This window comes from Fulmarus glacialis, unplaced genomic scaffold (assembly GCF_000690835.1).
Source record: "Fulmarus glacialis isolate BGI_N327 unplaced genomic scaffold, ASM69083v1 scaffold31154, whole genome shotgun sequence".
Taxonomy (NCBI): domain Eukaryota; kingdom Metazoa; phylum Chordata; class Aves; order Procellariiformes; family Procellariidae; genus Fulmarus; species Fulmarus glacialis.
In genome coordinates this window covers 1-14609 of record NW_009206613.1, presented here as the reverse complement: position 1 = coordinate 14609, position 14609 = coordinate 1, and the positions used below count along the sequence as shown (strand labels likewise).

The window sequence follows — 14609 nt, the reverse complement described above, 5'->3', positions numbered from 1 at the left end:
GGTGCTCCCTGCCCGGCGGCTGGGGGACGGGGCGCACCTCCTGCCTGCAAACGGGCGCTTCCACCCTTCTGCATGCTGGTTTGCACTTCTCACAAAGATTATTCTTACTCTTTGGCTCTGGATGACTGGAGAATTGCTGCCTACGTGTAGCTCAGATTTTAGGAGCTGTTGATCATGTCTCCTTCTGGATTTTAAGCACGGGTACTGTTATAATCACTGGGACTGGTACGAGCTCTCCTTTGCACAGATAACTGACGGAGACCACACACCCCAGCTCCGTATATGCCCGAGCCAGCTGCCTGCATACCACAGCGGTCAGGGTCTAGCTAGGGCTCAGCGTGACCCACGGTACGAACAGCCAAGGTCTGCGTTACCCTGCCCCGGGGACAGGGCTGCGGGCTCTCCCCACGGAGGAAAAAAAAGCCTGTTTCAGAAACAGCTACTTGCTAATATGCTCCTTCCAGTCCTTCGGTCGTGATCGATGCAGCTGCACGCTCGTGAAGCAAGCGCGGCTTGGATCTCACTCCTCATCTTCCACCCAAACACACATTGTTGTCAAACAGATGCCACTGGGACACATCACTGATACAAATCGTCACCGAACGATGACAGCAAACACAGCTCTAGCCTGAGCGGAGAAGCAGCAATTGCATTCCCTGGTGCTTAACTCAGTTTAAAGGAAAAAAAAAACAAAAACCAAACAACTGGGAATCCATTCCTGCCTTGAGCTGCAACAATTGCATTAGTTCTTAGAAGGAGGAATTAAAAATAGCTCAGGACAATTTTCTTTTAAAAAAAAAAAACCAAAAAAAACCCAAAACACTGACTGACCAGGGGTTGTTGTCAGGCTTACCAGCCCTCGTGTCAAAAGTGCATCCTCAAACCCCAGATTTCCGAGGAGTGCAAGAGCCGCAGCTGGCCGGGCTTCAAGGACGCTCGGCACCCGCCCGAGGGGAGGAGGTCAGGCCCTCGTGTTTGCCAGCAATCGTAACGAGTCACGTATGGCCCCACCACCGGAGGGAGAAAAAATATTTTTCTCTGCAAACAGCTTATCGGAAAGCAGGGCCGGCTCCTGCGGGTCTCTCTGGAGGGGATGAGACACACCACCGCTGCTTCAAGGGCACTAAAACAAAACGTCCTTTTACAGAACTGGTTCATCCCAAGCTCCTGACGGATTTCTTCCCTGCCTTCCCATACCATGGGCTCGGGTAACAGCGCCCCGATGCCGGGACCAGGCTCCCCACCTTATTCCAAGTGTAAAACTCTGCAAATACAGCCTTTAAGAGTGAGGCTGTTACACGGCGGCTTGGGCTTCACCCCAGCTGCTAGCATCCTCTGGAGCAGACATCTTCAGGCTTCGCCTGCCAGGCATGGTGCGAGGCTGCTTAGCCCAGATTTTCGTCCAGTTTCTGCTGCGCTCTTCACCTACTTGTCCCCTGCACTGGGGGCTTCACGTTGCTGGTGATGCTGGGAGCAAACACGTCCTGCCGTGTCCCACGTGCTGCATGGGGACACCTCTCGCGTCCTCACCACAGAAAGGGTGGGCGATGCCCCTTCCACCGGGTCGGTGCCCAGGGGCACTTGGAACAAGTTTCCAGCAAATTTGTGCACAGGAAACCCCGAACACAGATGGAGGAACCATACCTACTCGCCCTGAGCCCAAGCGGCTATGGAATTCCCACCGTGACACCACGGGATGGGGAAGCCTCCTCTGGAAATCCCATCCATCACAGGAGGCTCAGAAGCATTAGTTCAGCTTTGCAGGTAAATTTGGTGGAGAAAGCCTGAAATGGAGTGGGGCTACTGGTGCCTCCAGGGAAGTCCAGCATTCTCCTTAACAACCGCATAACCTGAGACCCCTCACTGACCCTCAAGGCCTCCAAACGCAAAGGTAACTATTTGCCTGAGAAAGATAGAGGGAGAGACTCTAAAAAAAATTAAGGTCAAGCTCCTGTTTGTTTTCCAGTTCTCTTCCCATAGCTATACAGCCCAGGAGAGCTCCCATGTCACACTGTCCCTGTAGAGGACAGAGACCAAGAGCATGACCAAAAACCAGGCTTGAAATAGCACACCAGATGCGAGCAGAATGATCATCAATGCCACCATCCTTCCACCCAGTGGACTGCAAACAGGTCTGAAAAAATAAACAAACAAACAGAAATCCCTCCCCACTTGTCAAATCAAGTCCAGCTGCTGGCTGGTAGACCTCAAACGTCACGTTCAAAAGCTCATGAAGTTCCTACACAAAGGCCCTGGCGTTTATCACATCTACCGGGCTAGTGGTGGCACGCAGGCGGGCAGGCAGCTGGCGAAGCTGGGTGAAACACGATTTTACTGCTGCAAAGCAAGAGTCTACAGGAGAGCTCCCAAGCCACAGAGAGCAAGCTGATGTTTTCAAGTTACTGCTGCAGCGGGAGGACGGGCTGTACCTGCCCTTCTAGGTTGAACCAGCAACTCAGGCGTGCCTCCACACTGGGTTTTACTGGTCAGAAGACCTGGCAGTCTTTTCCTTGGTGACAGAAATACTGTACACGATCAGCTTACGGTTTCAAGTCCCGGTGCAAGGACTGCATTACTCGGAGCGTGGAGAAGCACCCACCACTCAGCAGGACATGCAAAGAGGCTGCCCAGAGCAGAAGGGAAGACTCTCATTGTCTGCCAGCCTCCGTGGCTCAGATTAAAGGAAAATTCTGCTCACCCTCCATAATGTTATTACAGCCTTTACCACCTGGAGAGGCTCACCTCCTTCGGTGAAATTCATCCCCTTTCGCAACCAGGAATCCAGCAATGCATCAGCAAAGGAAAGCTGTGCAAGACAAGGAGAGTCTCCCCTTCAGGAACGTCATTCCCAACACTGAAATGGCCACAGACAAGCCCAATTACCTATTCATTTCAAGATCATTCAGGCGAGCAGAAAGATCCTCGAGGCGGTTGATTTGTTTGTGGCACTGGCTACAGTAAAACTCAAATGCTTCATCTGCGATAATGCTGTGCAGTTTCGCAGCGAGCGGATTGGTGCTAGAGAAATCACAAGGGTCATTTGATCAGGACAGAACAGACGGGGCTGATTTTCGTCCGTGGCTTCCACAAGCTGAGCGTACGTTTGGGCAGGGGAACTTCTGGTGTGAGATACAAGACTTGCAATTAAAAACTTCCAAGGCAGATTGGGTCACCTCCCCCCTCGATTTTAGAAGCCAAATCGCAGTCAATATGGAGTTGCTATAAATTAGCAGGACTTCCATCACCCTCCTCCCAGAGACTTAGAGCAGCTGAGCTTGGCTTACGTTTTCAAACCCCCATGCCCGGCTGCTCTTGTGGGGGACCCCCCGAGAGCCCAGGGAAGGCGAGGTGCCTGCTTTCCACAAACCTACATGAACTACAAAGTTTATTTTCCGACATGATTCTCCAAGCAACCCGCCTCAGGAGGCTCTCGCAATGGTCCTGGTTTGCCTCGGTAAATGCAGACTGAAGTCACACACCGCTGGACTGGGCAAGAGCCACAACCTTTGGTCATTCGCATTGTTTTCCAAGGGGATGCTCTAAAAATAGATTAGCTGTGGAGCTGCGGACCCACCATTAGTAATGCACAGAGTCAGATTTTCATTGCAAAGAGCTCCCCTTTGAAGCTAAGCTCAAAAAGGTGGCTGTGATTCACCTGCTGTCTGCTATGAAGTGAAGCCCACAGCAGCTGAAGCAGCAGCTTTGCCTCGTTGTAAGGAACATCCTTTGGGCAGGGACATGGGGGTCTACAGGACTTTAACAGCCTGGGGAGTTAAGGGGTCCGATCAGCTTTTCATTTTCAGCTGCTGATGTGGAAATCAAGCTGCCGAGGCATTCACCGACACTTGGCAAACCAGGGAGCCATTTCCCCCACCCAACGTGACTTGGGCAGGACAGAGTTTGGCCAAGGGATTCCGAACCGCAAAGAGTTTGTGTTACTTCGGGGCCAAATGTACGCCATAAATCCTTTCTGCAGGGAAACGTGCTTCTGGAAGCCACGGACTTTAATCAAAGAAAGGTTAATAGTGAAAAAAACAATAAGAAAGACAGGTAAAGGTGTGAGCAAACACAAGCAAGCTTAAAACCAAAAGGCATCTGAAAAGGCTAGTCAACCCCGTGATACAGATACACACTGGCAAGTCCTGGCCCGGGAGATGCTGAGTGCGCGGGACACCCAGGAGGGGTCCCTGGCTCAGCACCTTTGCATAACCCCTCACTGACGTTTTTTGGTGACAGTGGGGTGTCAGCAGCCCAGCCACCCCCAGGGTCAGGCCTCTGAGTTTGTGCCGTCTGTACAGTATTTCCGAGCCCCCTTAGAACAGGCAACTGGACAACAGTAAACGCCGAATTGCTCATCTCTTCCCATTCCTGGAAAAAAAAAAAATTGAAAAACATTGCCCCTACCCTCTAGGGCAGGTTTGGACCCAGGATAACCTCTATCCGCCACCAGCAGTCAGTTCAGTTGCTCAGGCTTTGCTCGGGGTAAGAGGTGACAGAAGCTTCGTGGCACCTGGAAGAAGTGATGTGCCCTTTTCTGGGCTCTGCCCCCGTGCTTGGCTGCACGTGAGCCCCATTCTGCGAGTGCTCCTCACCCCTGCCGGGAGGCAGAAACAGGCACCGGCTGGGTGCACCCCTGGGTGAGGTTTGAACCCGAATCTTAACAAGCATTAATCAAAATGGGAAAAGAAGCGTAGGGGAGAACCCACAGGCCAGCCTGGCAACTCTTCGGTTATGTACAGGTATACTTGGCCTCTGGCTGCGTTGGTTGCTTGCCCGTTGAGTGGGCGAGAGCTCAACCGCACTGCGCCTTGGGGCGTCCCCACCTACCCCTCCTGGCAAGCTGCCACCCCCTGCGCCATATGCAGCCTTCCTGCCGCCTCCCTCCAGCTCCTGGAGTAACATTCGTCTTCCACAGGTCATCGCTGCTTACTGACACAGCACGTCGGCAGCCGAAACGGGTGCGTGCGAGGAGCTTTTCCTTTCAGTTGCCATTCGTTTCCCACCAAGCGTTGCAGAGAGACTTCTCCAACGTGCCAGGGAAGAGGCGGCCACCCAAGAGCAGGGATCACAAACACACACGCAAGGACTACGCAGGAAAATGCAATACCCCATAGCGTTCCCTGAAGGCTCTTGGTTCTTGCGTAAGTCCTCTGGTGAAGATCTGGAGCTGTGGCAGGAAAATTTGTCGATGTTGTGCCCACTTAGAGACTCTTGTAACATGGAAAGGGTGCATGGCGACGTGACTGTTTACAAGTGATACTGTTCCTCGTATTCAAACCACAGCCAAAGAAAAAAAAGGTCAGCCTGAACCAGGAATATCCTGTAGTTCTTTAAGGTTTCACTACATTTAAATGCTCTGGGGAGGCAGGGCTGTGTTCAGAAAAACAGCGCAATCTCAGAGAACGATCAGCTAAGGACCTTCACGCACGCAACGATAATCCAAGGTAAGGGCTAGACCTGAAAGGCATGAGGAAACCCTCTGTTTCAAACAGAACCGCATTCTTTACTCTGGAGGTTTTGCAGGGTTTATCTGCAGCCTGCCTCCCCGGCGAGCCCCAGCAGTGAGTCTCCAGCACAACCACCACGAGCTGCGTGGCCACGTGCCGAGTGAGGCCTGCCCGGCAGAGGAAAGATGCTGCAGAGCATGATCTCGTGGATAAGATCCAAAGAGACAGAGCAGCAGAGGAGAGACGGTGCCCTGACAGAGCAAGATCTGAACACTGGGAGCGTAGGCCACCAGGGAGCTCCAGACTGATATTAAAGAAAAAGTTTAACTGATTGCAAAGCTCCTTTAGCTGAGTATTTTCTTGCCAGAAGCCTTCTGGACTAGGTTGGAGGCCCACACTCAAAGAGAAACTCAAAACGAACACCAAGGCTGGTTTTTATCCGAGAGCACTTCCTATGCTGCAGCACCAGCACAGACAGCCATGCTCGGCATTTCTGCACAGTGCAATCAAGGGACAAGCGTGGATGAGCAACATGTCCCTTCCACTGCTGGGCATCCCATCACATCAAGCGCTGGAGCACCGGTTTCCTGAAGTAATGGGTTAGGCATGCTTTACAGCAACACTCTCCTATTGCAGGTTTAGTTAACATCTTCAAAATTGCTGCTGCACCAGCAAAAAAAAGTCAGCCCTGACCTGCAGCAAAGGGCACGTGTGGAGATTTGACAGCAGTTCTTCCCTGTCAGCCCTGCGCAATCAGAATTGCCCAAACTCTACGAAGGGCTTTGGGAAGCTGGTAGAAAACAGGCAGACAGCAAAACCAAAAAAGTTACAACAGTTTTATACTGCTGCAGAAACAGCAAACGTATCGTTCCAAAGGAAAAAAGTATGTTCTTGTCTTCAACACAAGCGTGTGGCTGGCAGGGCCCGCTCCCGCCACGCGCAGAGATGCGCTGCCTGATGGAGACACGCGTCCCCGGTCTTATCGGTCACTGCAGAGACTTCGTGGGCTGCAGCAGCGGTTGATCATTCCAGTTTTACTTTATTTTTTTCCCCCCTCCTTACAAAGTAAGTATTGACAGGTTTTGTACTGTCATAGCAGCTCCTCAGTTCGCCCTGCACGGGCTGGAAAACCAACATTTGCCGGGTTTCAGACCCGAATGCAAGGAATGCAGGAAAACGCTACAGCCTGCTTCTTGCTCCCCGTATCCCTCAGGCTGCCTAAAGAAGGAAGGCTGCCGCAGTGTGTGTGAATCCAACCACGCATCATATCAAAGCCAAAAATACAAGCACAGGAGAGAAAGAAAAAAATTGTCATCCAACAGGACCAGGGATAGTTTTCTCTCTCAGAAGGTTCTGCGAGGAGCCACATCCCTAACAGGAGTGGGAACGTGACGCTGTCCTGGACGCATGTGAAACGCAGAGTGCTCCTTCCCCTGCTGCCGGGCATTGCCTCTGGATGGGATGGGAGGGTGGGCACTGTTCAGGAAAGGGCAAGATTGAGGGAGGGAACTACTCTTCCATTTCCGAGCCAATTACCCCGTTGTATCCAAAGTCTGCCAGGAACCCCCTCTTGCAGGCCAACTGGTGTGCAAACCCAAAGGAGAGAACACTCACACACAAAGCCTAGGCGAAGACATTAAGCAAGCGAAACCGGTTAAAACGTGGCCAGCGCTGTGCTGGGCATTACCTGGGAGAAAGGAACGAGGAGCTATTAAAGCTGCTTTCTCCATTACACAAACTGTCGGAGAACAAATCTGCTTCATTCCCTTCTCCGTAATCCTCAAAATGCTCCTCTCCGCTAATGACCGTAACGATGGAGTGGCTGAGGTCCGAGCCCAGGGGCAGGTCGTGCGGATGGGATCTGTGGGAGCAGAGAGGAAGATGTCAGAGCGTGGCCACCGCAGCAGCCTTTCCAATTCCACACGATACATCTGCTTTCCAAGCCACGTCCCCCATTTCGGCAGACCAGGCTAGCTCTTCCTTACAGTGCAATTCACCCCGTGCCTTGAACACTGAAGGGGAAGCCCAGGCACCACTGGCAACTTTGCAGCAATTTTTTCACAACAAACCAATGCTTTTTCGCGCAAGCTCCACTGGCAGCTGCAACATCGGATTTGGGGGCAGTCCGACTTGCAAAACAGCACCCAGGGCTGGTGGCAAGCCCTTGCACGGCACAGGCGCAACCAAAAGCATGGTAGAGAAAGAGTTCGGCATGTCCCAAACACACCCTAAATATGTTTTGAGTTACATCATCAGCCTATGTGCCAGGCTCATGCTCGCTTATTGCTGTATAATCCTATCAAGAGCCCAGCACCAGGGTTTAACACTGTAACCCCCCCTCCATGACACAAATCCCAGCGGTTTATAGGCAGCTGCCAAACCCGGCAGCGACAGACCCCCGGGCAAGACAAAGGAGCCCTTTCCCCGCTCCTGCTGGGAAAACGCTGTACGCGCTCATGACAATCTTGGAGGGGGGGAATGCTGCTTCACGTGTTTTTAATACCAGATCCAGAAGGTTGTAGTGTGTTAAGCCTCCGCCTAAACCCTGAACACACCCAGCACAGGTCCTGGGACGTCCCTTGCTTCGGAGGGGACAGCTCAGCACAGAAGTCATCGTTTCTGTAAGTGTCTTTTCATGTGCATGCACAGCACTGCGTGAAGTCAAGCCAAGTATGCGCCCGCTCTCAGAGGACTTTCTTGCCCAGGACTGCAGAGGTTTTAAAATTAAGCTGGGGGGAAAAGGCAGGGGGGATTTGCAAGAACCCAGCTGTGAAAGCAGCCCCCATGTCTATGAGCCACAGGTGTGTGTTTTGGGGGGACTAGCACCAAAATTCAATGCTAAAAAAAAAAAGATCACATTATTATAAAAACTGTTATTTCCAGCTATGCCCCATCTTCATCCACATGCTAGGAGAGGGAAAATGGGAGTATGACTAGATTGCTGTACTAAATCAGAAAGAAAAAGGATTACAGATAAGCCATTTATGACAAAAACCTGCACCATCTGAAGGATTTGCCCTTATCCCGCTAATAAAAAATATGTCAACCCTCCAGCCAAAACAGCAGCAGATCTCTATTTAACCACAGACAAGTACAGTCCAGCTTGTGGGCATCTGCACATCCCCCCTGTGCACTTGAGAAGCACTGTTATTCCCACAGCGGGACCCGTCAGAAACCCATCCTCTCCAGTGGTGAGTCGGACGCTGCACCCAACAGACCATTGCCGAAAGCATCGGAAATCTCTCCAGGAATAGAAGGAAAGCAGAGGGTGGAATTTTTAATTTGCAAGCAAAACCCAACCCCAAATCTCTAAATTTGGGGCTGTGGTTTGACAAGCACCGTACAGAAGCAGATCTGATCAGGCACCTGCAAAACCCTCAGCCAGGGATGCTTCAGTACAAGCATTTCATATACACCTATTGGGGGCTCTAGCAGTTTTGAGATCCAGAGTGCAACTAATTTTCACTACACACAGCCTAAATAACCACTTAAGCTCAAACCATCTAAGGTATGTTGAGCTTTAACAGCTCCTGAAAAGCAGTGTTGAAGCTTTGATTCAGTCCACCAGCTGCGTTGGTCGGACTGTACCTACTGACTGTCCCCTGGAAGAGCTCTGGGCACTAGAGGTGTAAAACTGTTGTCCTGCCTGGGGTTTGATGGCACCAAAACCAGCCCTCAACAACTTGGGAATAGACTTGCAGAGGTTTCCATCTCAAGCCTTCCAAATCTTTACGCCAAATGAACTTTTTCCTTGATTTTTTGGCTACCTGGAATTTGAGCACATTTAACACACCTGGCAATAGGCACCACTTGGACAGAGCACTCAAAGGACACCCGACCTTCCCAGGCCCACACTGGGAGTAGCAGGGAAGCCTCAAGAACAACCTAATCTTGAAAAAAAATTCCCAAGCAAAGTATTTTGTACCTACAGGCAGGTGAATCCGAGGCACGGCATTTTCGCCAGAGGACGAGAGCGCACGCAGGCTGCCATGGCCCCTCCAGAGACCCTCCGCTCGGTGGTCGGGGAGCTCAGCAACCGATTATATCCCGATTTAACTGTCACTGAGCTGAACGCGCTCGGGCGAGGAGAGCCTAGCCAGCTAATCTCATTTCTTCCCTAATCCACAGCACCCTTTCAGCCCCGGCACCGAGTGCCCAGCAGCACTGACCGCTCACTGCATCTCTGACGTCCCCAGATGTGATTTTGGGGTGGGAGGGAAGCCCGGTGCTTTCTAAAAGCAACGGGAACTGTAAGTACTCACCAGAGCACCAGGCCTGGGTGGTGTGGTTTTGGCCAAAAAAGTTCTGTGCGTTAGCAGACCTTAAGCGATGACGGTTCCAGAGGTTTCAGCGCAGACCGGTGTGCTTGGGTCACTATTAAAGGAGTTATTCCTTCCCCTCCTGCCTTCTCAGCATCCCAGTTTCACCCCAAAAACCAACTTTTCCTGCAAAATCTAGGAAATGAGGCAGGCCCAGGAGCAGTTTCGCCAGCAGCGGTTCCGACACGGGGACAAAGATCTTAGCTCACACTTCTGTGCTTCAGGCACAAGTTTAAAACTAGTTATTACAGGAGATGGTTGCACATCAAAGGGCGGACGCGTGTTTAGGAAAAACAAGATTGCGATGAGTTCCCCTCCTGACTTGAAAATTATATGTTGAGTTTCTGGCTTAAGTGATAGATTAAAAACTGCAAGTATTTCAGGTGTTTGGATCATCTGAGAACTTATTTTAGAGGTTAAAGATGCTAATGAGGGTACAGAAGTTCTCCCAAGGCAAGCAACGATTAACTCAAAGAGATTGCCAGGCTGAGCTCCAAAACAGCCTACACATGGTGCAGTCTAATTATTATTATTATTATTCTTACAGAAGAGCTATTTTGGTCTTTCATGAAGTTACAAATACAAAGAACAAACCAACCAGTTTCAGCAAGACAGACTCAGCCCACTTTATTTTAAATCCTCAGGCTGCGTCTCCCTCAGTCCTCGTCTGCTCCCAGTTTGCCAGTTTCCTGCCCCGCACGGTGAGTTTTGCTCCTGGCCGGTCCCACTCACCCATGCTCCGGCTCCTCGATGGGATCCGTGAACTCCGAGTGCACGGTGGAGTCGATGGCACTGTCTGTTTCTACTTCGTCGTGCATCTCGTGATGTACTAGTGTGCTGGTGTCTTCATCCGTGAAGGTTTCGCACTCGCTGTACGTGCTCTCTGAGCCCATGTAAGCACTATCAGTCACCTCATTTGCCTATTAAAAAACACAAGAGGGAAAAGATAAGATAGTATAGCTACGGGGTTTCACTGCAGAGCAGGACAAAACACATATGGGGCAGCTAATTACTGCTGCGTTGCGTTTCTAGGCACAGAAATCCAACCTCCTAAAACCAGCGTGAGCCGTACCCCGTGTCCAGGTGCTGCTCCGTCTCCAGGTCCAAGGACCGAGCGCCATCCCGGGGTGCACCACGGCCTTTGGGGCGTGCATGCTTTGCAACAGCAGTGTTTGGAAAACAGATTACAGAAATATATACTAAATAAGAGTTGGAGGGAGATTTTGTTGCGAGTGAGTATGGATTTGTCGAGTCCAGGAGGGATTACCCACTGCCTATTCAGCAGTTCTGATCACTGTTGCTTTCACCCGCTCCATTTTAAAAGGACACATTATTAATCTGAATTCTCTGCAAAAATCACCATTCAAAACTACCAGTTAGCCCTTAAAGCACTTTTTCCCCCCGTCTAGTAATACGAGGGCATCTTCCATCCCTCAGCAGAAAATAAGCTGGTTTATAAATCTTCATTACAGCGTCTAATTTGCAGGGACTGCATCAGCAGGACACTCAAATCACTCAAAAGCTGGAACAGCATCTCGAAGGTTTTGTGCTACTCCACCACATCCATTATCTGCAGCAGGCTCTAGGAAAAGAAGCACGGTTTGGTTTTTAAGACGCCATGCTTCAAGCACGGAGGACTGGGTTTTCCTCCCAGTTCTGCCCCTTAGGCAGGCATTCACCTTCGGTCCTGCCCACTTGCTCGTACACGTGGGCAGGGATGGTCCTCCCTGGACCCACACGGTGCTGAGCCTAGAACCATCCCGATGTTCGGAGAAGAGCCGTGGGAGCACCAGGAGAAACAGCCTCCTAAAGCAAAAGCTCTTGTTACCCATCAAAGTGCCAGCTCATTTCCCAGCATTTATGGGATTTCCCCAGCGCACCTCAGAACAAAGCAAATCATTTTTGGCTCTGGGATCTCAACCGTGGTGGGATCTGTCGGTGCTGGTGCTGAGGTCCAGCTGATCCCCTGTCAGCGGAGGGGTCGGGCAGAGGGATGGGAGCCCTCCTGCCTGGCCTCAAGAGAAAAAGATGCTCATGAAAAGCCATTTGCTCCATCTGAAGTTCTCCCAATGGGATGAAACTTGCTCAGCTGCTGGCTGCACCCGCTCCAGCACTGCAGCAGGGCAAAGCAGCAGCATTTTGAACGCAGGCACCAACACTGAAGCAAACCTCTCTTCCTCTGCCAGAGAGCACACAGAGCAGCTTTCAGTGCTTTTTCCAAGGATTTTCAAGAAAACGAGGTTTCTCAAAGCCCTGTATTACAGCAGCTGGAAAGAAAATACACAGACATACTGTCCTTGCGACAGCAGAATGAAAAATTATTTTAGAGCTGTTCATTCAAAGCAGGGTAGGTATATGGCAGGATGGAAGAGTCCTGCTCATTGCTGCAGACGTTGCCCTCTGGCACAAGAGAAGCTTTTAGGGCACGTGCTGTATTTGTACAGCAGGAGAGCACCAGACCAAGAGAGACAAACGTCCGCTGCCATCGTGTTGCCTAGACTTCGCAAACACTGCTCTCGCTGACCTGATTCTCCTCTTTTGGGTAAATACTCAGCAGCCCAAAGAACTTCTGCAGCTTTCACTGATGCAAAATGGCTCAAGACACAACCAACGCCTCACTTTGTTTCACCCACAAATTCCCAGGCTGCCTCAACACATGCGAGGCCAAAAAGGGACAGGAAGAACTTGTACAGGTGCTCTGAAAACCTTGAAGGGATGGATGGAGATCTGCTCAACAGTAGTTCCTATTCTATATGGACACCGGGGAGCAGAGCAAAGCGACCGAGTCAACACCTTTGCTCTGCTCCCTGCTGAGTGCTTTCATCAGCCCTCAGCGCTCTCAGCTGGACGATGGCTGGAGACAGACAGGAGCCCCTCTTGTAAGCTTGGCTCAGTTTTCACAGACCCACGCTGACCTACGGACACCAGCATCTCTCTAGGACGCTACCCTGAAGTTAGACATGACATAAACCTTCACAGAACCGGAGTCTAAAGTCAGCATCAGGAGAAGATGGGATGAATCAAGGAGAGGCTGCTGCAAACGGATGTCATTCCTAGCACGGGAGAAGGTGGCTTTCATTAGCCTTCGAGATAAAAACAAAAGCCCCCTAAAACCCCCACCCACCTTAAAAAGCATAAATCCAGCTTTTTTTATATACCTAAAGCTGGGGACTTGCTTAAGTGCTTTACTGGATTTATGCTGCACTTCCTAGAAACACCAGTCAGGCTCTTAATGCTCGAGCAGAAGGAGGACGAGGGAGATTTGGAAGAGGAGGCTGGGTCTGCCAGCTGGCTCGCGGACACACGAGGACACTGCACCATCCCTGAGCCGAGCCCGGCAGCCCCCCAGCCTCCAGAGGAAGGCGTGCTCGGGCAGTTCGAGTGCTCTCCCAAGCTATCCTCAGCGTACGCCAAGTTTAGGAGAGGCCAGCCTTCAGCGTAGCAGACAATGTTGTGTTGCAACACTAGTTATGTTTTGCTTTGGGGGGAAAAACCCCATCTTCAGCCCACAGCACATGTCCCCAGCGCTCACAGCAGCGACGGCGCTTCGTGCTGGACTGGCACGGCTGTGCTGGGTGGGAAGCAGCGGGGATCCGATGCAGCAGAGAGGGCCTGAGAGATGACAGCAGCCATCCACGTCTGCAGATTTACCTGCATGCTTCAAAGGGATATTTCTTGCTTATCTGAAAAAGATTTAATGCCAAACTGGAAATAACTTTGCTTGCAGACTCCAAAGTTTTTTTTCCCTTCCTGCTGGAAAAGCTTAAATTTAAGTATACACTGAAGTATTAAGGAGCACAAAGTAAAGACAACTATTGCAAAAAACCCCCAAAAAAACAAAACCAGAGAACCCCAACCCACAAGCAAATTGATTAAAAACCACCCTGTCGTAGTTACCAGTGCTGGGCCTCTCCATGGAGCATAACCAGGATCAGAACATCTCAGTGCCCTTAGTTAGATGATTTATCTATCAAATCGTTACAGAACATCTTATGGATGGGAAACACCGGTACGGACAGGCTGAATGAGGGAGCAACCCTTTAGAGCTAGAAGGAGCCACCAGAACAGCACATTAACTGTCCTCCTTCAGCCGCACTGAGGATGTGCAGCGATTTTTTTTTCTTTTTAAAAAAGATGACTGGTAACACAATTTGCAAACTTTCTTTGTATTTAGCAAGGGAGAAGAATTTTTCTCTTGTAATACTAGCCTAGATGAGATTTCAAACGCAAGAGCCCTATTAAAATTAAACCCACATGGTCAATGAGTTAAGAGGCAGTTGAAACTGTAAACAAAGTCCTTCTCCTGGGCACAAGCGTGGAGAACTTTGCTTTACATTTCATCACAGATTAAGTAACTAAACCTCAAGAAAAGATGCAAGGCAGAGATAGGCAAACAAGGGGACTTGGATAAGGTATTACCCGATAAAGCAAAGGTGCAGCCACAGGTCACAGAAAGCTCTTTTCTATGGCCTCACGAGCAGCTGGTTTGTGCGCTGACCCTTTAAACCCCCCTGCCACATCTCTCATTCCGCCAAGTCTGCCTTTCTGTGAGCCGGCAGAAAGTAAGCACTTTGTCCAGATTAAAAAGAGAACCACAATACACTTAAAGATGTCCGCGGGCTTGGGACAGGCCGGCTAGGCTACAAGTGCCCCGCGGGACTTGCCAGGAACGTCCCCACCACGTTCATAATGGGGTTGGTGTCACCAGTATCAGCGTATTTTAAGTTTTTATCAAATATAACGTACCCTTAGATGTTTCAAGTAAACCTCAGACCTTAAAACTGGGACACATGCACACACACAGCCCCTGAACTGAAACAGGATCACAGAATCACAGAATGGT

At 50.6% G+C, this 14609-nt stretch overlaps 1 protein-coding gene across 1 annotated transcript in view; it reads right to left on the bottom strand.

Annotated features, from left to right (window-relative positions):
* Positions 1-10686, bottom strand: part of RAB11FIP3 (RAB11 family interacting protein 3 (class II)) — a gene marked incomplete at its 5' end in the record, with an annotated part of 24631 nt that extends 13945 nt beyond the window's left edge. Inside the window, 3 exons of the mRNA XM_009575819.1 lie at positions 2884-3018; positions 7135-7308; positions 10499-10686. Coding sequence (XP_009574114.1) covers positions 2884-3018; positions 7135-7308; positions 10499-10686 — 497 coding nt within the window. The remainder of the gene's footprint in view (positions 1-2883; positions 3019-7134; positions 7309-10498) is intronic.
* Positions 10687-14609: the final 3923 nt, after the last annotated feature.